At 48.7% G+C, this 25,279-nt stretch overlaps 1 protein-coding gene across 3 annotated transcripts; it reads right to left on the bottom strand.

Annotated features, from left to right (window-relative positions):
- Positions 1-164: 164 nt before the first annotated feature.
- On the bottom strand, positions 165-24,951 carry HEATR3 (HEAT repeat containing 3). Of its 3 annotated transcripts, none has more exons than XM_016147604.2 (15): positions 24,641-24,951; positions 24,347-24,519; positions 22,967-23,054; positions 21,464-21,576; positions 19,509-19,618; positions 17,176-17,316; positions 15,410-15,687; positions 11,679-11,769; positions 11,423-11,580; positions 11,086-11,168; positions 10,064-10,200; positions 4,902-4,990; positions 3,497-3,640; positions 2,563-2,739; positions 165-920 (listed from the first exon to the last, which is right to left on the bottom strand). In XM_016147604.2, the coding sequence occupies exons 1-15, from the start codon at positions 24,776-24,778 to the stop codon at positions 798-800; spliced, it is 2,043 nt and encodes a 680-aa protein (XP_016003090.2). In that variant the 5' UTR covers positions 24,779-24,951; the 3' UTR covers positions 165-797. The 3 variants fall into 3 exon arrangements, with proteins under 3 accessions (XP_016003090.2, XP_016003089.2, XP_036087149.1); XM_016147603.2 differs by having other exon boundaries at positions 3,497-3,643; positions 24,641-24,950; XM_036231256.1 differs by lacking the exons at positions 22,967-23,054; positions 24,347-24,519 and having other exon boundaries at positions 3,497-3,643; positions 24,641-24,950.
- Positions 24,952-25,279: the final 328 nt, after the last annotated feature.

Genomic DNA, 25,279 nt, shown 5'->3' with positions numbered 1-25,279 from the left:
ATGCTTTAGTTTTCCAAGTCTCTAGGATAGTGAGAGTAATGCTGGAGACTCCTACTGCCAAGTCTTTAATATCTTGCCTATATTCAAAGCAGTACCCACTAGCATGCAAATACCCACGAATAAATACGGTTATCTTTTAAAGAAGATTCTGCAAGACACAAAGCTTTCAATTTAAAAGTTATTTATTTAAAAATATTTTCTAATTCTTATTCCATATCAAATTAAACAAGGTTGTTACAGAGCAATAATTAATGAGATCTGTTTGTATAGATGACAGTGATCTCATTAGCTCACTTAGAATATTCTATTAAATAGTGGAATACAAATCCAACGCGTTCACGTCTTCACAAAGGTAAACACCATTGGTATGCTTCATACCAAAAAACTCTATAAAGCTTGTCTTCATATTTCTTTTAAAAATTGAGCTAATATAAAATGATATTGGCTTACAGGGGCATCTAAGCCATGCTTTGGATTTTTCCTTTTTGTGTGTGAAATTCAAGCAAAACGTGATTGTTTGGCAGCTTCTTCAGTGCTCACGGAGACCCCCCGAGACTGCCTGGTTTCTGCTCTCCGTGCTCCCAGTGGTTAAAACGTGCTGGGAATGTAACTTAGAGTGCTGGATATGCCACGCGGATCCCAGAGCTCGAAAAATTTTGGAATAGGTTTTGAAGTTCTTAGAAACTTCAAATTAATATATAGAACACAGACATTAGAAAATGACTTTTGGAAACATACAAAGAAGACCGCTTCATGTTGAACACTCTGGGGCGAGAATCACTCTCTCTTTCAATGGTTCAAGTAGTCAGTCTTTTTTCAACAGTTTCTTGATAAGCAACAAACCTTCTTAAATTTGTCTTCACATTGTCAAGAACACACAGCTGATCTGGACTGTATTTACCTCTTCCTTCTTTTCGTATCTGCCAAAAAAAAAAAAACACCATATGTGATTTGGTATAAATCACTAATTCTTTTAAATAAAGCAAACATTTAACCTCGGGTGTATTTATTTTCAGAACAAAACAGCTGCCAGAATTTGGTGAAACACTTTCACTTCCAAAGTAAACAAGATACACAGTGCATGAGCCATAAAGTTAAGATTGTGCACCTTTTATTTTAATTAAATTAAATTCACTGGGGGGTAACAGTTGAGAAGTATATAAGTTTCGAGTGTACGATTTATAACATGTCACCTGTATATTGCAGTGTGCGCTCACCACCTAAATTCTAGTCTAGTCTACCAGATACTTGACCCCCTTTACTGCCTTCATCCTCCGCCCACCCCCGTCCTCCTGAGAAACACTGCTCAGGAGTAGACCTTGAGTAAGATGTGATGTCTGGTTTTTAAGTGCCATTGGGGGCTAAACATACACCAAACAGCGCCCTTTGCTGCGACTGTGGCTCCGTTCACAATGGAGCTTCAAACAGACACCTACGGGCTGCTCTTCTGGCTAACGAAGGACCTGTTCATTACAGATTTGTTATCGCTGAGGAAAGAAAACACAATTACACGTCATTACCACAGCTGCGCATTCAAGTAGGAAAATCGGTCAGAACGACGGACATCCCAGAGGCCGGGGCCACTCTCTAGTTCAACGCCGCGACTACGTCTGCTTTCCTCGCAAGGAAATTGGGGATATTTTCTCCTTATCTTGAAGACCCTTTTCGGAAGTCTAAATGGCCTATAACCGCTAACAATGGGGAACCTCACCCCGTATGGGGGTGGAGATATCAGTAGGAAATGGGATTAAGTAAAAACACATTTACTGTGAGACTATAATATATCATGCAACCTTTTTTTATGCCTTAAAAAAATGTCAGAAAATTTAAATTTCTAGACAATCATATTCACCTAAAACTTATCAGAGTTCTCACCATGAAACCTAAATTCTGTTAGAAGCTTGTTATAAAAATTGTAAAACAAAAACAAGCTAATTTTTCATCAAAAACTTTTAAAAGTGAACGCCAAATGTAATATCCAAGAGCAGAATGATGTAATTCTCAGAATGATATAATTTAATAACTGAGATTTAGATAAGAGAATGGTGAACTTAAATGCATAGATATGTGAGTCATATGAGGAATTTCTGGTTGCTCTCTCCGCCTCCTGCCACCAGAACAGGTTTTGAAAATTATTTTTTGACTCAAAGTTAGCTTTGATGCTTCTGATGAAACAACAAATAAATAAAGCGGCTAATGAAAGTGGCTCCATTCTCCAACACAGTCTCCAATCCGGACCAGCCAGGAGTGTGCCTGTTTCTCGGAGCACCAAAGGGACACGTTCCTGACGATGAAATCGACCTATGACGTGTTACACGATATAAAACAAAGTTAGCACGTGCGAGGGCTTGGCAGGCCGCAGACACGGGGCTGGCGCGTGAGCAGCACTGCTAGCATCACTGACGTGACAGACAGGGACGCGCCGGGCACCGTTCGGGCTCCGGTGACGTGACGGAACGGAGAGGTGCCGGAGCTGATGCGGAGTGGGGAGGAGGTGCGCGTGGGCCAGTGCCACGGCGGGGGGCCCGAGACGCAGGCGCTCCTGAGCGGACGGCCACGCACCTTCGTCTTGAAGACGGGCTGGAACTCCTTCAGAGCCGGCAGCAGCCTGATCTGCACAGAGGCCCGTTCGGCCTCCCTGCCGTCCGCGAACACATCGAAGAGGGCGTCCAGGGCCTCTCCCGCCACGACGAGGGAAGGGTCTCGCGTGGCGACCTCGAGCAGAAAGCGCCCAATGGTCTGGAGTGGACAAAACACTGTCATCAGCCATTGTTCCGAGGTCGGTTTTCAAAGGACCGGCTTTAAATGAGGCAGTAATTTATGCGTAATGTTTTACATACAAATGTCAGGGAAAAAATTAAAGCTTTGAAAAGACTAAAAATTAAACTTAACACAGATTTATAATATACCAAGTATAATGTAAGCAGGATAAATGAAGTGTACTGGAATTTATAATCTTAAATAAAATAAACTAAGATCCATAAATATTGAAGATTCAGAGAATTATCGGTTTTCCCTTCTACGTCCCTCGGAAAGGCTCTCCCCGTGTGGAGATGCATAAAAATGTCATCTGGGGGCGCCGTGCGCGCGCCCGGTGGGTCGCGCGGTGCCACAGAGCCCGCCGGCCCGGTATGGGACGAAGGCGGCCGGAGGCTCCGGCCACAGCAGGACGAGACGACGCGCCTGTGTCGCGCCACGGCAGAGAGGCGCCTAACGGTTTCGAACGTGGCCTCTCACCGAGGACGCGCTTATTCTGGAAAAAGTATCTCCGGAGTAAAATTAAACGACCAAATGCGACTGAACTTTTCAAGTCTCCATCCGGTTCACGGAGTGAGATGGAGCCAAAGGGCGGACTTTAAGAGCGTAGCTCAGTAACCGGCCTCTTAACGATTCCTTCTCACGCTGTCCACGGAGGTTTCGGAAGCCCCCGCGCCCACGGCCAGGCTCCCCCACTCCCGGTTAGGCAGCGCGGCAGGTCGGAAGCAGGCTGCTCTACCTTAAGAGTTTCAAGCGTGCCGTCTTCTCTGGCTAGGACGCTGCCAGTGATCCCCAGGATGCTGACCACGTTCACTCTGACCCCGACGCTGCTGCTCAGGATGCCGGCTTCGCACAGCGTCATCAGCTGGCTGGGAGTCACGCACTGCTGAAAGGGAAGATGACAGCACTTACCGGGGAAGATGTGTGACCACCGTGACACGGACCGACCGCCGTGACAGGGGACCGACCACCCTGACCACCGTGACACGGACCGACCACCGTGACACGGGACCGACCACCGTGACAGGGGACAGGAATCGCTTTCTGCTCGGCTCTGAGAACGACAGTCCTCAGCACAGAAGTCACCACATTTTCTAACCAGTCCCAAATGCAGCTGGTCGTCCAGAACCAAGAGGAGGCCTGTTCGTGTCCCTGTGATTATTCAATCTCTCGGAGCCATAAGCCTATAAAAGGGGCTTCAGTTCCGCTCAGCTGTATTTGAACGAGACTATCATTGAGAGGTAGGGACAGACGAAAGAGATTCTAATTTCTTTTTAACACCGATCACAAAAAACGTTTTCAAAATGTAAACAGGACCACGTAGCTTTAATAGGAACTGGCTGGCTACATACAAGGCAAAAACCTACTCTGAGACGCGTGTGTTACAGTCAATCGCTGAACTCCCAGGGGCCCCTGCGCACGGCGATCCTTTCCGCCGTACACTCCTGAGGACATGTGCGGGCGTGGCGACAGAGCGGGGGTGCCGCGCTGCCTGTGAGCAGGGGCCCGGGACATCCTGGGTCCAAGTCCCAGCTCCGCTACCTACTGCCTGGCAGCCCCGCACTCACTGCGCCCCGCTCAGCCTTCGATCTCCCCGTCAGTAACTCGGGACAAAAGTCGCCACCCAGGAGCTAAGTGACAAGTACAAAGCGCTCACTAAACGTGAGTGATCGTCACACGCAGACACGCTGAGCAGCTCTAACTCGTCACACCAGCTGCTGAACCACCTGCCCTGCGCCCGCCAACTCTTCGCTTTTAGGGGCGTCTGAACGTTTCCTAAATGCAGAGTGAAGAAAGTGGTTCGGCCCCTAGAGCGAGGTGCAAACGCACCCCTGTGGGGAACCGGGGGCCACGCTCGCAACTTTCCGCAATAAAACGTTTTTTAAGAAGACAAATGACACTCAGAGGAAATATTTACAACGTGTATGTCGAATAAGAAGTTACATCAATAAAAAAAAACCTGAGTGTGTGCTGGTGGCGGGGGGGAGGGGGTGATGTTACTTTCGACTTTAAGCATTTTTTTTAAATAAGAAACATGGATTATTCCGCTTACAGAAATAAAAACTTAAAGGACAGTTAAGGATTGAATCTTGCCTGCATAGTACAGATTCTCTGTCAGTTTCACGTGAACAGCTCTAACTTACCTGAGAAATGTTTTTGGAGGCCATCGTTTGCAAAAGGGCCCTCAAGGCACTGCTTATGGCTTCTAGAAAGTCAACATGCTTTGCAAAATCTGAAACACGACAGTGAAATAAAAATTTGTCTTTCTCTGAGACACGTTATTTCATAGAAAAAGAAACAGAATCAATATAAGAACATGTTAAATGTTAATACATACTCTTACAATAACAACTTCTGAGATTTCAGCCAAAACGTCTAGCAAACCACCCCCTGTGACCTGCACGCTGAGTGCGGAAGACGACCAGATGCAGTCATCTCGACGAGGGGTGTTCCGCAGCCCCGGCCTCCGACGCTGGGGTTCCACCTCACTAACACTTTGGCGCACGGTAAACCTGCTTTGTAGACTGAACTCCGCTTCTCAAAACCCACCACCATCACCATGGTGCTGGGCAGACGAGGGCGGGGTCCTCTCCCAAATCAGAGGGCTTCTGCGCCAGCCAGACCCGCCCCTGCGTGGGCCAGGCCACCGCGCCTCCCCCATCTCACTCCTGCTCATTTCCGCTCTTCTCTTACTCCCCCTTCTTTCCACAGAGGACAGACAGAACAGCAATAAACGAACATGCTGGCACGGCCCTGCAGAAGGGAGCGGGTGGCCCGGGCGGGTCGTACGGAAGGGAGCGGGTGGCCCGGGCGGGTCACACGGAAGGGAGCGGGTCGCCCAGGCGGGTTGGCTCCCTGAGCTGCAGTGGGAAGGGACAGCGACTGACTGCGTGTTACATTTTCCAAAATAGCCACAACAGTATTTCCAGTCCAGCACGATCGTCCAGAACCAGCCACTTCCCACAAAGATGTGGAATCTATTTCCGTTCCCTTAAACCCAGGTGGGACTCTGACTTTCTCGACCAAGAGAACCTAAGAAAGCGGCCGGCCAGGTTGTAGGAGGCAACATGACTCCCGCCGGCTCACGGGCGTGCTTCTGCTCTCAACTCCGGCCCTTGGCAGCCAGTGCCAGGCTATGAGAGAGCCAGGTCACGTGTGGGTGTTCTGGCTGATGGACATGTGACTGAACCAGGGTCCAGAGGACTCCAGCTCTAGTCTGCAGACAGAGGCCCTGGGCCAGCGCGAGTGATGCTCTGTCGTGTGGGCGGGGCCGTCTGCGCACGGCAGGGAGCTCAGCAGCGACCCTGGCCCCTGCCCTCGAATCCAGCAGCAGCCCCCACTGCACGATGACAAGATTCCTGCAGACACTGGCCTAGACGGGGACAGAGACAAAACTCCACTGCGCGGTCTAAACTCCCGACCTACAGGCATCATGAGAAACAACACACGATTGTTGTTGTTTTAGGTCACAAAGTTTCAGGGTGATTTGTTATGTAGCAACGGACACCTCGGCTTCCTGCCCCACGGTGCCTGGGGCCCTACAAAGATTCCGACGCCCCTTGGGAGGCTGCCCAGAGGGGTGGACTGTGCAAGTCTGATTTGACACTGTATTTTTTGGCGCTCTCATTTTCAGATACTTATTATGTACAGAAGCAGAGACTTCCTGTAAGCATCGCAGAGCAGAAACTAGTATAGTTTAGGATCGGACAGACCTGGGCTAGAAGTCTGCCTCTGACACCATGTGACCTGTCGCTTTGTCTTGAGAAGTGTCCCCTGCTCGGAGGCCTTTCCACGCTAACCTGCCTAACGTGGCACACCGTATACCATTCTGCTTTTCCTTCCATAGCTGAAACTACGTGAAACCTCCACGACACAAGACAGCAAGCTTCATGAGCTGAACGGCCTGTCTCGCTCACGCCCAGATCCCGTGGACCTAGACTGTGGATGGCATAAAGGAGGTGTTGAACGACTGCATGCTACAAGAATGGACAACCTTGACCAAATTTCTTAACCTCCCTAAACCTCCACTTCCGCCGCAGAAAGATGGGGTAATAATGCCGAACCCATAAAACCTTATCCCAAACAGGCAAACACTGGTATAGGGTTGTTACTGTTAAATTTCAAGAAGTCACCATACTGGTTCTGAAATGTAAAGTGTACTTATTTTTTATTAAAATTATAAGTGTAGCCCTAGAAATACACGAATTGCACATAAAACAAGCCATGAAGAACCAAATACAAACCAGAACACATCTCAGAATCAATTTTTTTCTGTCCTCCAGTCTTCATCATTACCTTAGATTCAAAACCCTAGTCTATACCACACTACAAGTTTTACATTACGTGCAGCTAATCCTTCCCCTAAAGTAAGGAAAATATTTTCGCGATTTTTATTTAATTCACATCTCCTCATTTATCCGAAGTTGGGAAAGGAATTTCAAACCTCCCTGCCTTTCTGACTGATTCTCAGCGAAAGGTCAACACACGTGGTATTTTCAAAGAAATCAAGCAAATGTCAAAAGAGGTTAAACAAAGGAGGTGATTCGAAATGTCTTTCCCTTCAACGAGTCTGTACAGCATTTAAGACTGTAGCATGGAAGTAATTATCAACCCACACGTAATCAGGCCACAAACTGTATTTAGGAGAACTTTTCAGACTGACTTTCAGTGTTCTGATACGGAACAGGTTCCAGGAGGCGTGCTATTAGCATGGTAACGAAGAACTACTCGCTCCCCCAAAGCTGGGGAAACAAGGGTTCCTGGTGATTTTAGATCCTACGCAACGGAGCAAAGAGTTGGTCCCAGTTTGAAAATACAACATGGCTAAAAACTTCTTGATGCTCTAAAGATCAATAATTTTTAATGACGAGGACACTGATATTACTGCTTTGAGTGGAAGGACTAGATCCTAAAACCTTTCTCCTTTTATCGCTAATGCCAGCCACAAACATAACGTAGGTATATAACTATTTAGAACTGTATTTTAGTATGAAAATTAAAACAAGTTAGAGCCATTTGATCCTCACACTTTAACTCTCAATCATGGTAACACAAAAAGCAGAGAAATAATTTAGCCTCCTTCTCCCCGTCGAACTCTCCAGTGATGGTTCACGATATCCACACAGAACCCAGAGATGCACGTTATCTAACAAATCCCAAATGAAGGACTGTATTAAAATATCACCTCTAAATATAAGTGGTTACCCTTTAAACTTTCCACTATTAATATCACCTCTAAACAGAAGCCATTATCCTTTATCAAAAATTTCATTTTGCTAAGAAAAGGTTGTATCAAGAATAGTCATGAATTTGGAACTTATTTAAAAATCAGAGTATTTAATCGTATTTCCACTATTCCTCCAAGGCTCAGTGTGGTACGGTTCTCCTGTGATCTTCCCAGGTGACGAATTGCAAACATCAGTGACGGCAAAGCGCCAGCGGACCCGGCAGAAACACACCTGTTTCCTGCAAGGCGCAGGCACAGGACAGAGCTGCGTGCGGGCTGAGGATGCGGCCTGCGGTTCCCCCATCGGACTGAGGAAGGCCCAGAGGCAAGAGATGGCAACTTGTGGACTCGGGCAGGTGTGGTTCCCTCGGGTCGGGCAAGGCTTTGAAGCAGAAGAGGCTCGGGGAGGCCCCGCTGACCTGGACCCCGCTTTGGCCCTGCTCCCTGCAGGGAACCCGCGGGAATGGGCGGATAGGAAATCCAGCCCAGCTGCCAGGAGCCAGAACCCCAGCAAGAGGCAGATACCCCTGGCCCCGCCCTCGCCGTCCAGATCTCGTCCAGGTTCATGAGGCTGGGAGAGAAACACGAAGCGACAGCCGTCATCTGGCCCGCTCGCACCCACGGGCCACCTCTGTGCCTTGGAGGTTGCCCAGGCTTGAATGGGACGGGGCCGGCACTGGCTGGGCATGGCTTTCAGGGCACCATGCCGGCTAAAGAATGCACAGCCTGAGACAGTGTGAAAACTACGCTGCTTAACTGACAACCGTTAAGGGGTCAGAAGAGAAAGAACATAACTGCACATGGGTTTCTAAACAGTTACTTTTTTTTTTTTTTTAATTAAGCTACAACTTCTAAAACACACTCTATTCATCTTACAGCACTCCTCATGAACTTGCTCTAAGACTGCAAGGCAGATGTCTAAAGAACTGGGGACCAACTCTTAAACGGATGTTTATACAGAAATGTGTATTTAGTCAAAAGATTGTATTTTGATCTTTTAAGAGTTTTAACTCTTGGACTTGTTGAGAATGGAAAGTGTTAAACAGTTTACAATGAAATACAAGAATGATACACTGAACGTAGCACAATGGAGTTATACCTCATTTGCTGGGTAGATTCTAGAGATAGTGCAGAAAGCAAATACTATCTATTTTCAAGGTTATCCTCAAAAAAACCCCTGAAAACATGAAACTAAGGAGCTAAAAAAACAGCACATTCATATACATGCACGTTGGGCAGAAGAACGTGGAGAATCTTCCTTTACTAGACTTCTTTTCCTATCAGTCTCTGTCTGGTCTGAGCTTCTAATGTCTTAAGCGGCCACGCTGAGATTCTACCATGAATACAAAAACCTGTGAGGAGAGCACGCATCGCACCTCGCACAGATCATGAGAGAGAACAGTTCACTACCACTGACTTCTGCCCGGCTTTTGGTCTATGATGCAACTATTCCGTATCAGGGACCTGAGAACTGGAGAGCCGGCTCTTCCCACGCAAAGGTGTCTGCACAGAGACGCGTTAGAAAAAGGAAGGCGTACGCTCGTGTGCGTGGCGGTCCAGCACGTGCCTCAAAAACACGTGTGCTTTTACGACAAGAATCTCTCTCTCGAAGACACAAGAAACTGGGAAGAGTGACCGACTCTGGGAGAGGAACGGGGTGGTGCGCGGAAGAGGAACAAAGCTGCCCACTCCACACCTCTGATAACCTGTGAATTCTGCAACGCACCTGTGTACTGGCTGATCGAACGCGAATCACATGGTTTCATGTTTAAGAAAAATAGATAATTACCCACATATGTTAATGAGGCCTAACATTTACAATATCTGTATTCAGTCTTAATTGGTCTGACATAACTGGACATAAACAATTTTAATAAAAAAGAAAACTGTAACCCAGAGACCAGCCTGCTGCCTTGTTCGACTCTACGACACAGGCGGCTGTGAGACCGTGACTGTCAGCGTCGGAGAGGCCTCTGCAGGCTGGATGACAAACAGGACACACTGACCAAGTCCACGTTTCTGCCCCTCCAGAACTCTGCGCCACCTGCGCGGCCTATTGCGGCAGGGCCTGCTGCTCACCTGGCTGAGAGAAGAGCAGCTGGGACAGAAGCTGGGCGAGAGCCTGGAGGGCGGGCGCTCCGCCCAGATGCTCCACTTCCAGGAGGGACACGAGGCTCTGGAGGCACACGAGGGCTCGGCACTGCACGGTGCCCATTCTGGAAGGCAAGCCGGAGGATGCGGTCAGTTTCTCTAGCGGTGACCCCACGCGACCCAGCACCAACGTCAACCTCGGCTTCGGCTCCGACTGGGAGCGTCTGTCAGCAGGTCGGAGGCAGTGAGCCGCGCGCCCAAAGGCGAACTGTCGAGTGACCAAATCAAACCGCTGAGCGCTCCAGGCCCCTGTGGCTCGGCTCGTTTGAGTCATAGGGATCCGCTTTAGAGAAATTTCTGCACGCGGCAGCAACTTTAGAGCTATTTTTAACTGTGAAACATGGCGTGTCTACATAAGGCACTTTAACACACATGCAGTTAACAGTTTATAAAGCAAACTGCATGCGCCCAGGTAAGACATGGACACTACTGGCTCCCCACAGCCCCCGAAGCCTGTCCTGTCGTGCCCCACCTCCCTGACCCCTAAAGGTCGCCACGACCCAGACTTTCACGGCAAACGTTCCTTGCTTTTCCTTACAGGGTTACCCTGATGTCCGCGTACACCTCCACACACGGCTCAGCGCTACCTGCTCCTGACGCTCTAAAAACCGAATAGTGTGCGCACAGCTTCCGGGCCCTGCTCGCTCGCTCGGCGCTGCCTCCCCCGGGTGGTGCGCAGTTCTGGCTCGGAGTCTTTTCACTGCTGTGTGTATCATTCCACCACGGGACTGTGCCAGGACACACTCACCCACTCTACCGCTGCGGGACGGAGGGGGTGCCCCCAGGCCGGGCAGCTGACCGCACTGCTACGCACGCTCCCAGGTCACTGGGCACACGAGCACGCGTCCCTCCAAGGACCCCTGAATTGGGGGTGGGGGCATCTTCTACTGAACCGTCCACCGTTCTCTATGACATGTGACAAATGGTTTTGAAAACGGAGAAGTTCTTACTTTCTGATCAAAGGTTTCCAAGTGGGGCTCCTAGAACAGACGTCGACGGCAATGCTGCTGGGAAAGGCAGTTTTCTCAAAAATCTACATTCAAAAAAGTCAGTAAAACAAAGGTTAAGGGTCTCGTTACACGTGATCGCTTTACAAACCCAACGTTCTGCTTCGAGGGGAGGCGGGCGGGCTGGAAGGGGACGCGTTTCGGCCCACGCCCGGGACCGTCCACCGTTCTGGCTCCCACGTCTTCCCAGCCACAGTCCGAGCTCACGTCTTTTGCTTTCAGAACCGGCAGCCTCACGCCTTCCCCATGCTCCACGACGAGCCCGGCCGCCCGCGATTACCTTCTTGGGGATGAGGCAGCTGGTGAGGGCGGAGTGGACTTCATGGGAGAGGCAGAGGGGAGACAGCAGCTGCCCAGCGCCCTCGCTGACGGAATTCTCCGTGGGGGCGTCACTTTCGTCGCTGCTGGAGAGCTCTTCCCATTCATCATCGGAGGGATCTGGGAAGAGTGCAAACCACACGCACCTGACACATTTAAGAAACTGCTCGTGGAAGCTGCCGCTCGGTCCAGGGGCAGAACGTAAACCGGCCACAAACCTTCGCTGCAGCACATGTTGACGATGAGCTCCAGAGCCGTCTGCTGAGCCGTGAGCAACGCTGTGGCCTCTCGCAGTTCCTTGTTAGTGGGCTTAAGAAACAAAAACAAAAGCAACCGACTCTCAATGCTCAGGAGCACATCTTCACGCGAACTCCCTTAGTCAAAGCCTACGAGGTGCTTTCCGCATCTGGGATACGGCGCACAGAGGGCAGGGGAGCCGAAGTCATGACTGCTGAAGGACAAACGGCATCATGCTCCCTCCTGGCACCGGGAGCACGCACTGTCAGCTGGCTCTGTGGTCTGCGCGGTGATTCTGAGCGCTGCTTAGTTAGCTGCAGAAAACAGATAAATATTCGGGAATTCTGAACTGAATTCACCCTGAAACGTCACCTAATGTGTTAAGCAGCAGCTCAGCACCAAAGATTAAAACAAGAGTTCACTGCAGACGCCAGGCACCAATACAAAACAAAGTCGCTTTTGGATGCATCGTCAATGTCTTCCTGGAAAAGGCGGCATTGGCAAGAACTACCAACAAGCCTTTATACATACGGCCAGCAGGGCTGGGCTAATAGGCAGAAAGGCTTGCTTCCCGGCTTCCTTTGCTGACTGCAATAAAGCATGACTTTTAGACTGAAGAAAGAAGGGGATTTTTTCCTCTGAAAGTAACATGAACTTAACTCGTCAACTGACATTGTTAAAACGGGTAGCAGGAACTTGCATCGCCTCAACCCCCAAGTCGCCTACAAAGAGTGAAACAGCTACACTGATATTCCAAAACAGTGCGTAAGCTAAAAATAATGTACACTTTACTGTCGGAATGACGGATACACTGTAATTGATTAAGCATTTCACTAGCGTGGAATATTTCAATTACTTGGATATCTTATTTCCTCAGATTTACTGGGTCAAAAGTTAGATACACAACTATAGACCCGTGACGGAGTCCAACTTTCCTTTCCGGAATGTTTACACTCATTCGTAATCCTCCAGCAACGTCCTCGTGCAATAATTTAACTGTAATTTCAAACCACCTTAAAAAAAATCAAATTGCTAATTTAATAGACGTAGTTTAGGAATCCCTACATTTGTCTTCTTTTTATTGCTGATAAGAATGAACATAAAAATCACCTAGATGAACACTGAGAAACAAGACCCCTGTTGCCGGGCGCCGAGCTACTTCGAATGCACGAAGAGCTGGCTTAGGAGCATTCGGGAATTAAGTGTCACTTTTCCACAATTCTCCTGCTTGCAACATCTCCCTGCTTCTCGCTGCTGTCGAACTGACACGCAGAGCCACCTACGTGAAATGTTATGACATCTGAGACTTGCTTCGAAACATTCGGCGGTGAGAGGGGAGAGTGGGCGGGGAAATAAGACGCTATGATAAGTGACAGCCGTGGAGGCGGGCGGGGAGCACGCCACTTCTGCACGTATCAAAAGCACCACCTGGGCTGGCTGGGTCTGTACCGTGCGACTGCGGCCCCTGAAGTTAAACAGCACAGTCGGCGGCTCTGGTGCCGAAGGCGCCCTGCACAGGCGGGGGCGGTGAGGAAGGCCGCAGCCCACGGTGAGCCTGCACGTAGCGGCTCAGGCCCAGCGCTCCCCGGGCACCTGAATGCTGGCTGGCCGACCAGCACGCGGACCATCCGGTCTACTCAGTTACACTCAGGCTGCACAGCAAGCTTTTGTTACGTGAAAACACTGCGTCTTACAAGCACCCAAATCTATGTCTAAATAACACTAGAAAAAGTCGATCCCTAAGTGAGAGCTAAACATCCATCGCCTTTAATCAGTGGCACTTCGCCTTGGGAGCCTTGGCTCTCGGTCCCTTCTCGCTCCCTGTCCGGAGCCCTGGGAAGCACGGCTGGCGCCCGGGACACTCGGGAGCTTAGAGCTCCCCGGTTCTGCTCTGACAGGAATTCGGGGGTGCCACGCCCTCGGCGCATCGGCCAGGAGGAAGGCAGTGCGACGCCGACCGCTGCGGCAGCGCCTCCTGCCCTGGCCGTGATACCGGACACTGCAGGCGTGCATGCGGGCCCCGCACATCCCAAGTAGGACTCGCTCATCCCACACCCCGAGAGATGCTGCTGGGCCCTTGCAAACACCCTTCGGGGGGCGCGAGGCACACAGCTGTGCCCCGTCTGACTCAGATGCACGAGTGAGACAAGGAGTAAGCCTGGGGTTCAGAGCTGTGTCCCCTGCACTGAAAGGGGTGTGCTGTGATTTTCCAGTCGCGTCGTGGTAGGGATTCGTAGCCTGCCGTGACGAACAACCCCCTGACCTGAAGTCGACCCGTAAGCATTTTATGATTTGTAAGCAGCTCAAGGGCAGGATGGCCTCATTTTTGTGGTCACCCCTGCACTTAACACAGTGCTCTGCACCTACAGTGATTCACGGGTTTGAGAAAGCAGTTCTAACTACGACATTTTGGTTTCTGTAAACCACCACCAATTCCTGCTTTGCGAGACTTCGCGAATGCAAAAAAGTGGTATACTGACACGGAGATTTTCAAGTACGCGCCACTTAAAGCATTCTCACTGGGCACAAAATTATCGAAACTCTAAGACACCGAATGCAGACACCGCTCGGCTGCGGTTCGCTTTACTAAGGACAGGCCACGCCTGAAGCCGCAAAGAGGGGGGTCAGTGGCGCTGCCCCAGCTCGGGCTCCGGCGCCTGTCTTCGGAATGGCCTCAGCAGCCCGCGACGAGTCTTCCCGCCTCCAAGCCGCCCACCACCGCCCATCTGCTCTACCTCGCTGTCTCTTACCCCATCCTTCCTGACGGCCCAGGCGTCCCATCCCCGAAGCCGTTTTGACAGCCTCCTCCCTCCTCTCCCATCAGGGCGGAGTCACGTGCACCTTCTCCACAGAAACTGCTCCACTAGAAGCCTGTGCACGGCCCTATCACTGTTCTCAGCACGGGCATCATAATAAACTATAATTGTCTCTCTCCTCCCAAGACGACGAAGGTCCCTAAAGATATGATGTCCTAATCATCCGTCGTCAGCATCTGGCACCGTGCCTGGCACACAGCAGGAGCATTTCGGAAAGTGTGCACCTGAGTGAATAAAACCCGACTCCGTCCAGGCTCCCTGTCTTCCTGAGACGACTTGCTCTCCTCCCTGGGCAGATGTTTTCCCAAAGTGCAGCTCCACTCCCATTGATGGGCTCAGCTGAAACGTCTCCTGCACCCGAGACTGCTCACCCTCACCCCAATGTCACACAGGAGCCACCAGCACGAGGAAGCCACGACCTCCTGGTGTGCAGAACTACATGCCGCCACTGGGCCTCATGATCACCCGACCTCCCCTGCTCTGCGCAGCAGCCGTGGGTAAATGCAGTGTGGCTTGCTTGTCTGGTGAGGCTAAATACTAAAATAAGAGACAAGCCAAGCAAAGCAAAAGTTCCTTCGGTCTGGAGACAGGCTGGGAGGCGGTGTGCAGTCACAAGAGGCAGCAGATGATCACGTTTGTAAAGTGTTGCGCAAGTCTGTCTACCCCATGTCTGAAATCATTTGTGTGAAACATTTTGTTTTAGACAGGAGTTTTTTTTCCCCCTTTGGGAGTAAATTTCTAATGTTATAATAAAAGTTAATGGGAAAAGATGACTGATTTGTATTGAAATTCGCTTTATAATTAATTCTGCTGGAACATTCTTCCACAAAGCTGAGGATGCCTACTGAAAGGAAACAGCCACGTTAATCCACGTTTGAAAGCGCGATCTGACTTACTGGAAGTAGATCTGAGATGAAAGTCTTCCTTCTGACTTTTTTCTTTCGAGGAATTTCTTCCATTTCGTCATCTTCGATCAAGCCGTCACCGTTAGCATTCTCTAGCAGTTCCTCGGTCTCCGCAGCAGTTTTTAACCTTTGCATTTCGGCCTCCTTCATTTGAATAACCACTTGGCCAGCATCCATTTCCAAAACTTCAGATAAGATCTGCAGTATGGCGTTTATGATTTCTGCCTGACTCTTGGATGGAATAACGTCCTTCAGATTCCAAACTGTGCCTGGAGGGCGAGGGGGGCGGGGGACAAGAACAAGGACAAACACACGGCCCGTGAAACCCTTCATGAAATAGCTGCCGCAAGACTGGTTTTTTTAAGCGCAGGTGTAATTTCAAAAAACCTCGATCCCACTGCCTCTCTGCCTTTGTTCAGTTTTTATTAAATGTCAAAAAACTGTGCAGAGAGGCTGCTCCCTTTATTACAATCCTTTGCAATCATCTCTTTTCCCTGGCACACAACACTATATAGCAACAGATCAAGAGAGAAATGATCAAGTTTCTTTGAAAACAAATTAAGTTGCCTACACTCTTTCATCCTAACCTGAGCTGCTCTCTGAAGCAGCTTCTTATATTCCGAAAGTGGAAAGAAATGTACTAAAATTCTCAGATGTCATGGACAAATCAGACAGACGGCAGGTAGGTTCCTGGTTTTTTGCTCATCAAAGTAGAACAGAAGCATATCATTTAGAGTTAGGCTAACTGAAAAAAAAAAGTGTTAAAATAAAAATACTTCCTACGTATACACCTGAAAGGATTAAAACCAGGAACTCAAACAGGTATTTGTATACCCATAGTCACGGAGGCATTATTCAACAGCCAGCAGGTGGAAGCAACCCGAGAGTCCACCCATGATGAACGGATAAACACAATGTGGCATATACGCATGGTGGAATGTTATTTGGCCTTAAAAATAAATAAAAAGGAAATTCCGACATGTGCTACAACACAGATGAACTTTGAGGATATTACGTTAAGTGACATAAGCCAATCATTAAAAAAAAAAAAAGACAATACTGTATGATCCCATGTGCACGAGGCACGGAGAGCAGACGGCAAGTGGATGGGTGCCGGCTGGGGGTGGGTGGCGGGAAGCAGGGGGCGTGCAGCACTGCGGTTTCACGATATGAAGAGGGTTCTGGAAACTGAATGCAGAACCATGTGAATGGACTTCACAGTACCGAGCTGCACACTCAGAGGTGACTGAGACGGTAAATTTTAGGTTATATGCATTTTACCACTTAAAAAAAAAAACACACCCATGATAAATTACCCCTGGCAAGGCCAATATATACAGAAGATCAAGAGGAAAACATGTACAGAAACTGTATAAACTACCAATTACTCAACGGGTCATCGGATTACTTATTTTTGTGTTTAGAAATTCTGAGGAGGAAAGAGCTGGTGGTGAAAACCGTACAGAAAAGGGAGTGGTTGGGTCTGGGATGCCCACAGCCAGTTTCCGGTCTCACCGGGTCAATGAGGGGGCCCTGACAATAGCACTTCTTCAGACGACAGTAGTTGGTTAACTTGCAAACACATCTCTTCTAGAAGGCTCCCAACTATACACAACTGCTTGAATTAAGGGTCTCCACTTAAACATTAAAATTTTCCGAACAGACATAAGCACAGAAGGTCCTGGTTGGTGAAATAAAGGAATCTTGACCCCGTCTCCACTTATTACAGGTTCCCAAAAAGACACACTCAATTTTACCTGCCACCAATGTCTTCAATAGAACATATTCCAAGGAACTGACAGGAGAAAGCATCGCTGACTCCAGCACTTGCAATGAGGAGCTGCTGAAAGATTTCAGGAGCTCTATGTTATCTTCCGTCACCGTCTGCAAACAATATGCTACCAAGACAAAAATGAAATATTTGGAAACCATGAATTCTACCAGGATAATTAACACAAAAATAACTCATCAAAACTCATTCACATCTTTACAATTCTTTGGACGACAGGTAGCTTTTGTAGGATATGTACACTTGACCTGTGGATGGTACGTGCAAATAGGGTTCCCAAACTACAGTGGTATAAAAGATCTTTTTTCTTTTTTCTTAATTTCTAATTCTTTACACAACTAGACTTTAATAAAATACAATTTAAAAGGGTTTCCAATGTCATGACAATGTGGAGTCCCCATAAACACCAATAAAGGCTTAGCCTCTATTACTTATCACAGACCAGAGGCAAACAGCCTGCGGACCAAACACCAGTCCACGGCTCGCTCTTGTCAAGCAGGTCTGCTGTGAAGGACAAGCCCTGGGTTTGGGGACATCCTGGCTTCCTTTAAATTCAGCATGACTTTAAAAGTTACGGTTATTTCTGCTGAAACAATATTTCTTTAAGAAAAAAAGTATTTTACATAAAAATATGAGAGCAAATTAAAATATTAAGACATATGATCCATTTAACTCCTCTCCTGCATTAAAAAAAGACAACTGATTATAGCTTGCACATTAAAAATAATTTAATTGAAAATATCAAAACATCTGGGATTGTATGAAAGCTTTTGACAGAGGAGACCTCTGAAGCATACAATGGAAGCAGGCCCAAGTGTGTTTTGAAGATACTGTATTCCACACAAATCCGTTTCTTGCTAGGTCTAAAAATTTCAATGCAAATCACACTCATCCAAATTAGTCAAAATACATGCTATTTCTGTGATCTAGTTTGGTTCTCAAAATACATCTGGACACAAATCTATATAGGCATATATGTTCGTATACATACATCCAAATGTAATATGTTTCTCATTAAGGGACAAATTAAATTCACTTTGGCAAAAGGCCAAGATAAGTTGTGACTGCTACCATAAAGACAACACAAGTTCAAAGAAAACTTTAATACATAGAATGGAATCTCAAAAGTTCACTTGACTATGTAAGCCTTGCTTGATTTTCAAAACAAAAATAATCTGACATTGTTTAAGAACTCATGAATCTTGCTAAATACAGAAGGAAATTATTATACAATGAAAACTACTTTATTTTGATCCATTTTTCCAAAGTTCATTAGAGAAAAATCTAAAAAAATAAATCTATAACAAGACTAAAGGCGCAAAAACAGAAGGGAAGTTTTTCTTTTAAAGGCTGTGACCTAACTTGCCCAAAATTCTCATTGTAAGAAAAACTGTCCTCAGAGATTAAAAGTCACCTACCAATTTCCTAGTTCGATTGTTTATAAAAATCCACATTTATTCACAAATCTTTCAGAGATTCCATTCTGAGAAATGGGTTTTTAAATTTTTCCCAGTAGAGTGTATTCCACTGTTTCTTTTCTGTTCTGTTCTCTTGCAAGTACGTGTTGGAGCCCAGAGAAGCACCACAAGGGGGACCCATTTCGTCCTTGACAGGAGAAAAACGAAAGGGTGGCTGGGCGCCTGCCACTACGCCAGGCGGCAAAGACGTGCTTCTGCGCCACTTACTTCTCTACTCTCCCCCCACGTTCTGTGGGACCAACCCCCTCCAGTTCCTGTCTCCTGCTCCTGCTGAGGCAGGGCCCCCCAGTGGCTCTCTAACCCCCGGCGCAGGAGGAGGGAGCCACGGGCAGCTAAGCTGCCAGACCTGCCCTGCCCCCCGGAAGGGAAGTGGGTCTAATGTAAAATTTCAATCACATTTCTTCCTCTCTCTCAAAAAAAAGCCCAGGTTATCAGTTTTCTGTGGAAAGTAGGAGATAGTGGTGCAAGACATTGAGATAAGACTAGATTCCAATTAACTCTGGCTCAAGGCCTGGTGGCTGTGCCTTAGGTTCTCAGTCAGCGGAGATGAAAGCTCAGGAATTCAAGCCTTCTGAGACAAGTAACACGGTGGAAACCACGCAGGCTCCTGGAACTGCTCCCTCCCTTTGCCAGTAAAGAGCAGGAAAACTGTGTAAGTGTTAACGACAAAGTTTAAAAGATTCAGAACCAACAGAACTCAGCTATGCATTTATAGACGATGAGAAAAAAAATCACTCCTTTACAATAAACATGCCATGTCCGAATAAAGATTTTTGAATAAGACCACAGATAATTAACAAATCATCACCTTTTCTCCACTTACCTGCTGAAACAGCCAGGTCGACATTGGTGGAAAACCTACTTAAATACTTTAATACGATCTCCAAACATCCTTCTTTGTTGAATATAGATAGTGCTCTGCTACTGCATTCACTAAATTGAAAGGGGGGGAAAAGGTATTACTATTCACATTTTAACATTAAGAAATCAACCACAGGAATTCATGAAAAAATAAACCAGGCTTTATAAAAGAACCAGAGAGGCGGAGTCGAACACTCGCCGTGTGTACGGATGAAGACACCAAGGCCCGTTCACTCTCACTGCCCGTGACTGTGACTGTCTGGCTGTTTCCACTTCTGCGGCACAGCGGGACCTCTCGGCCCATCTCTGCCTGAGCCCCAGCGTCCATACAAGAGGCTCGAGCTGGACGAGATCTTAGAAATCATTTACTTCATCTCCTCATTTTATAGATGAGGAAACCCAGGCCCCCAAAACCGAAGCGATCGGTCCAAAGACCACACGCTTGGTTAGTGGTGGTTTCCTGGGTCCAATCCACTGCTCCTCCGCTAGCCACAGTAACGATAAGTTAAAGTGAGGATAAAAGGCCTCTATACGTGCCACACGAAAAGCACAAATTTTAAAGAAAGTAAAATCAAATATTTTTCATTCTTTCTAGACTATTGTAATTTCAACAAGTAGAACTGCAGTCTGCAACAAAGAAATTACTATATTTTTGAAATTATACCACCCTTTAATAAATTAACGTGATTGTTATCACTGTTATTAATAAACACACATACAAAAGACCCGGTAAACAAAGGTAATTATAATAATTTTCCAGAGAAAAGTAATCCCCTACACATATCACATATATGACACGTAAATAGCTAACAGAGCTGACTAAATTATTAAATGCAATTCTTTATCTAAAGATAAACGATTTCTAGCTAGCTAGCTAGCTACTGCAACATTGCTATACGCCTACCCTCAAGAAGCCCACAGGAAAGTCAAGTGAAGCCAGGAAGGTAAGAAATACCAGTGTTAAGATAACTTAAAACATATACAAACGCAAATATAATTTAAAACCAGGACTGTAAAACGAACACATGAAGAGCTGTGACAACTGGAATGATACAGACAGGCTCACGGGCTTTGAGGAAAGAGAGGCCACTGTGGAGATCACTTTCTCAGGCTCTTTCCAAAGAAATTTTTAGAAAATATCCAAGTTCAACAATTTACATAAGACAGTTTATCTGGTGCACAGAAGCACAGCCCCCACCAGCTTGCTCAAACGTCATTTCCTCAAACGGGCTATTTTTCTGGCGGAATGCATCCGCGAGTTTAAAATGAAATCTGAGACAAGTTTGGATTGCTACACAGGCAACTTTTCAGATCCAACTTCATCTTGCATCCTAAGAAATACCTGTGCTTTCAGGTCAGAAGCTATAATTGCTGCTGATTAAAAGTAAGGAACTGTGACAGGATCTTGCTAGACAGAAATGTGGAACATACAACGAGGTCGAAAAAATAAATTCAGATTGTGTTTCTAGCTCTTTCCTAACAGCGAGTCCACTCCATCCCACCACTGTTACGACCATGGGATGGAGTGTGGCCTCTTTTTGGGGCCAAAGGACCTCTTCTCAGGCATCTACTGCCCTGTCGAATGGCACCATCAGGGTGGAGGAGTAAAGGACCAGCCCGGGCTCGTGGCCTGTCTCATTCCAGATGCCAGCGCAAAGCAGCTACTGTGGCAGGCCTGGCTGGCTTTAGGACAACGTCAAGGTACACGGAGCCAGTGGCCATGACTCCGCTCATTTTTGTCAGCGGCAATGACTAGAGAGACGAGCTGTGAAGCGGCTGATGGAGTGATGCGGCGAGCAAAGGCCAAGCCGGGACGGGGGGCTGCTCTTCAGTCACCTGACGTCGCCTCCCACCCAGCACCCACAGCGCGACTCACAGGACCCCGGGGGCTTCGCCGGGGCGTGGAAAGCGCCTTACCACACGTTCCACAGCACGTTCACCGCTTCGTTGGCTATGTTCTCAACAGAACTTCTGTTCTGGTCCTTTTTCTCCGGTGGAGACATCTCGTTGGAATCCAGTCCAGCACTGCACTGTAACCGAAAATCGTGATTAGCACTGCGGTTCAAAGGAGGAACCGAACAAAAAGACTCATGATAGTGAAGAATCACAAAAAAATAAATATCAGAAATCGTAGTGGTGAGCAAGCCAACAGAATCCGTACAGTCCCCACGACACTGCCCCCTTTCAGCAAGAAATACAGACAAGAAAGCTTCCCAAGTCACCGCGCAAACTGGATATATAAATAAAGCATTTCGCATTTTAAATAAAAATGTAAACCTAATACAAAGTACTTTCTCTAACGTGATAGTAAATGAGGCAAAGGGTTAACGCATGGTAAGAGCTCACTCACGCCCGCATAGTACCGTCCACGCGTAAGGCACTATTCTAAGTGCTGTATACATATTAAGTCATTTAATTCTTGCCACAGACCTAAGAAATGTTTGCACTCTTATCCCCGCCCTCCCGCTACAACAGGAAACCGAGGTGCGGAGAGGCCGCTGGAGGTGTCGCTCCGCACGGGGCGAGGCTGGGCACTCTGGCTCCAGAGGTGGCGCCCGAGCCAGTCTGCAGAGCTGTCCCGCTCATCAGCCCGGCTCCTCCGAAGGGCGGGGCTTCTCCTCGCCGCAAGACTGGCATTTTGGAGCAGACGATTCTTTGTCCCGAGGGCTGTCCTGCCTGCGGTCGGATGTCCAGTGGCATCCTTGGCCTCTACTACATGCCAACAACCCCTACGCCCAAGCTGTGACAATCAAAAATGGCTCCAGAGCTGGCCAAATGTCCCGTGGGATACATCACCTCTAGCAGAAACACTGCTTTAAAGCGAACGAGACTGATGAGGCCTCTTGTCAAAACTGGATATTCTCCACATGGCCTAAGTGAAAATTACCCACCAGTCTAGAACAGTGGCCTAGGGGCGTGCCCGACAGAGCTCCTTAACCCTGAACTACCTCATGCAATAAGGCTGGTATGTTAAGTCTGGGTGGGAGCTTCATGTCCTCTTCGAGGCAAATTCCTAATATCTGTGCTTCAGCTTCCATCTGTAAAATAGTCCTATTAAAAATTTCTGCAAATGTCAGAGAGGAGTGCTGTGAGGATTTAATAATACACAAAACACGCCCGGTGCACAGATAAGCAATCTGTGATTCTGATTATTTTTAGTGTATGACGTTGAAAGTCTAAAGGAGTCAGTTTTCCGAAGGTCTTTCCCAACTGACACATAGAACAGCCAGTGGGGACAAACTAGAGACTGGGATCAGCAAGGAGAGATCAGTGTGTCCAGAAAAATAAAATCCCCGCAGGATGATCTGAGGGAAGACAAAACATCACCAAAGTGCTTAAAAAATAATAACCGCCACCAAAGTTTGTATCCTAAAAGCCACATTTAAAAACTGTCAACAAAATACTTGAAAAATCGCATACCTCTTTTAGCAGTGCGACCAGAGGAGTCATGACATCCTTAGTCACCATGTCATCACAAACTTCAAAACCTCCACAAGCACTGAGATTTCTACACAAGAAGTTTAAAATGTTACTTTCAAATCACACACCACAAAACACTACTACCCCCTCAAATTTATTTCTATTTCTAACCATACTTGAGGTCTCCCAGATGAAAATGACTATTACTTCGATAAGATGCTACAGATCCAACCCATAATTTCCGCGTGTTCGGCTCCCTTTTACACGATGTAGACAAATGACTTAGCCACGTGACAACTCAGTCTGGCACAGCACACAAGCGTGCGCCTACAGGGAAGGGAGGGGGGAGAAGGCTGTTCCTATTTAATGTGAATAAATCACAGCCTAATCTTCTGTGAAGGGACCTTTTCTTGGAATCAAGACTTCGAGACCAGCAAGGGTGAGGCTGCTGAGAATAATGCCCCCTGAAGCAGCCCTGTCAACGAATGAGTGAAAAATAAATATAGAACTCTTAACAACTACAGATATTAACTTCTACTCTTGCCCCATCTGCAGTTCATTCTCTGTACGGCCTGGCCTTTTGAAAAGCTACGTGAGATCCTGTCACTCTTGCTTAGAAGAGGTCCTTTAGCCCTGCACCACTCAGTCCTTGTCCTTCTGTCCGGCTTCATCCCCCATGATACTCCAGCCCTACTCTAGGCGGCCACACTAACCACGCCAAGCCCTCTGCAGTCTCGCTCCTTTACTGTCAGGAAATGCTTCCCCGTTTTTCAGTATCTGGCTCTCTCATTGGTCAGCTCTCAGGTCACGGCTGTCATCTAGAGATCATCCGATGTAAGTAACGTCTCACCTCCGACTCCTCACCCTCTCGGTTTCCTCCACGGTTTCCTCCACCGCACGTCCCACTGTCTAATAGCTGTTTTGCTTGTTTACTAGTTTCCTGTTTGTTTCATCGACATGGGATCTTGGCTGACATCGTCAGCGACCTGCCTCAAAGTCCCCTGTAGAGAAGACCTGGCACATATACTGAAGAGTTCCCTAAACCTCAGAACTCTACGGAGGGGATCCTGGAAAGGGCACAATGCGCTAGCCCTTGAACGAAGGATGCTGGGCAGGCGGCCAGGAGGCTGCTGCGAGGGAAGGCGCAAGGCGGACGCATGGAATGCGTGAGCTCCGGGGGAGTCTGGAGGCCTCTGGAGTCTGGAGCCTGAGTGCCCGAGTTCAAATCCCGCCTCTGCAAATGGGAGACCCTGGGCAGCTCTTGGCGCTCCCGCGCTGCCTAGGACCAGTGCACTGAGGATGAAACCGGGCAAGCGACGGCGCGTGGCACACAAAAGGCACTGGCTGCACGCAGTGCCGTCCGGACCCCCGCCTGCTCACCTGAGCGCTCCGGCCGCCGTCTCCCTCACCGCCAGGCTGGGGTCCAGCAGCAGCGGCCCGAGGCGGCGCACGGCGTCCCGGCGCGCCAGGTCGGGGAGCGCGGGCGGCTGCTGCACCAGCCGGGCCAGCCCCGCGCAGGCGCACTCGCGGACGTCGGCGCTCGGGTGCTGGAGCTGCGGGACGGGAGCGAGGGCTGGAGCGGGAGCAGGGCGCAGGCGCGCGGCGCTGCCCCACGGCCCCGCCGGAGGCCCGCTCCCCCGCCCCGCCCCCGGAGCCGGCGGGCTCCGGCCTCACCTTTTCCAGCAGCTCCGCCGCCGGCCCGTCGACCTCCTCTCGCTCGGCCCCGTTCTCCGCCGCTGCCAACTCGGCCACACGGTCGCCCGTAGGGGAGAACTGAGGTCGCCTGAAGCGCTTCGTCCGGCTCTTTCCCATGACGGCGTGCGCTGGGGGGAAGACCGAGAGAGAGACAGAGAGGAGGACAGGGGCAAGGTGCTGGCCACCGAACTAGCGGCAGGGTCCTGCGGCCGCGGTGAGGCGTCAGGGATGCCGCTCAGCGGAGCCCGCGGAGGGTCTGAACCCACCTGGAGAAGCAGTGCGCAGGCGCGCGGCTGGGGCGGGGGGGGGCCGGGTGCGGCGACGCGCAGGCGCAGAGGAAGGGTGGGCGGGGCCGGATCTGGCCAGGGGGCGGAGCACCATGGATTTTCCAGGACAGGGAGGCTGGGTTTCTGTACTCATACCGACCCCGCCTCCCTCCCGCTAGCGACGTCGGTCAAGTTACCGAATCTCGCCAAACCTATAATTTCCGTAACAATCGAACGGGACTAAGGACATCTACTTTCAAGGTTATTATGAGATTTAAATAAAAGTATGTAAAGCTCCTAACACCAAGGCCAATATAGTAGTAGGTGCTCAAAAGACAGTAACCACTGTCGT

This window comes from Rousettus aegyptiacus, unplaced genomic scaffold, assembly GCF_014176215.1.
Source record: "Rousettus aegyptiacus isolate mRouAeg1 unplaced genomic scaffold, mRouAeg1.p scaffold_m13_p_14, whole genome shotgun sequence".
Taxonomy (NCBI): domain Eukaryota; kingdom Metazoa; phylum Chordata; class Mammalia; order Chiroptera; family Pteropodidae; genus Rousettus; species Rousettus aegyptiacus.
Note: the sequence above shows the minus strand (reverse complement) of the source record. Positions and strands in the feature narration are given on the sequence as shown.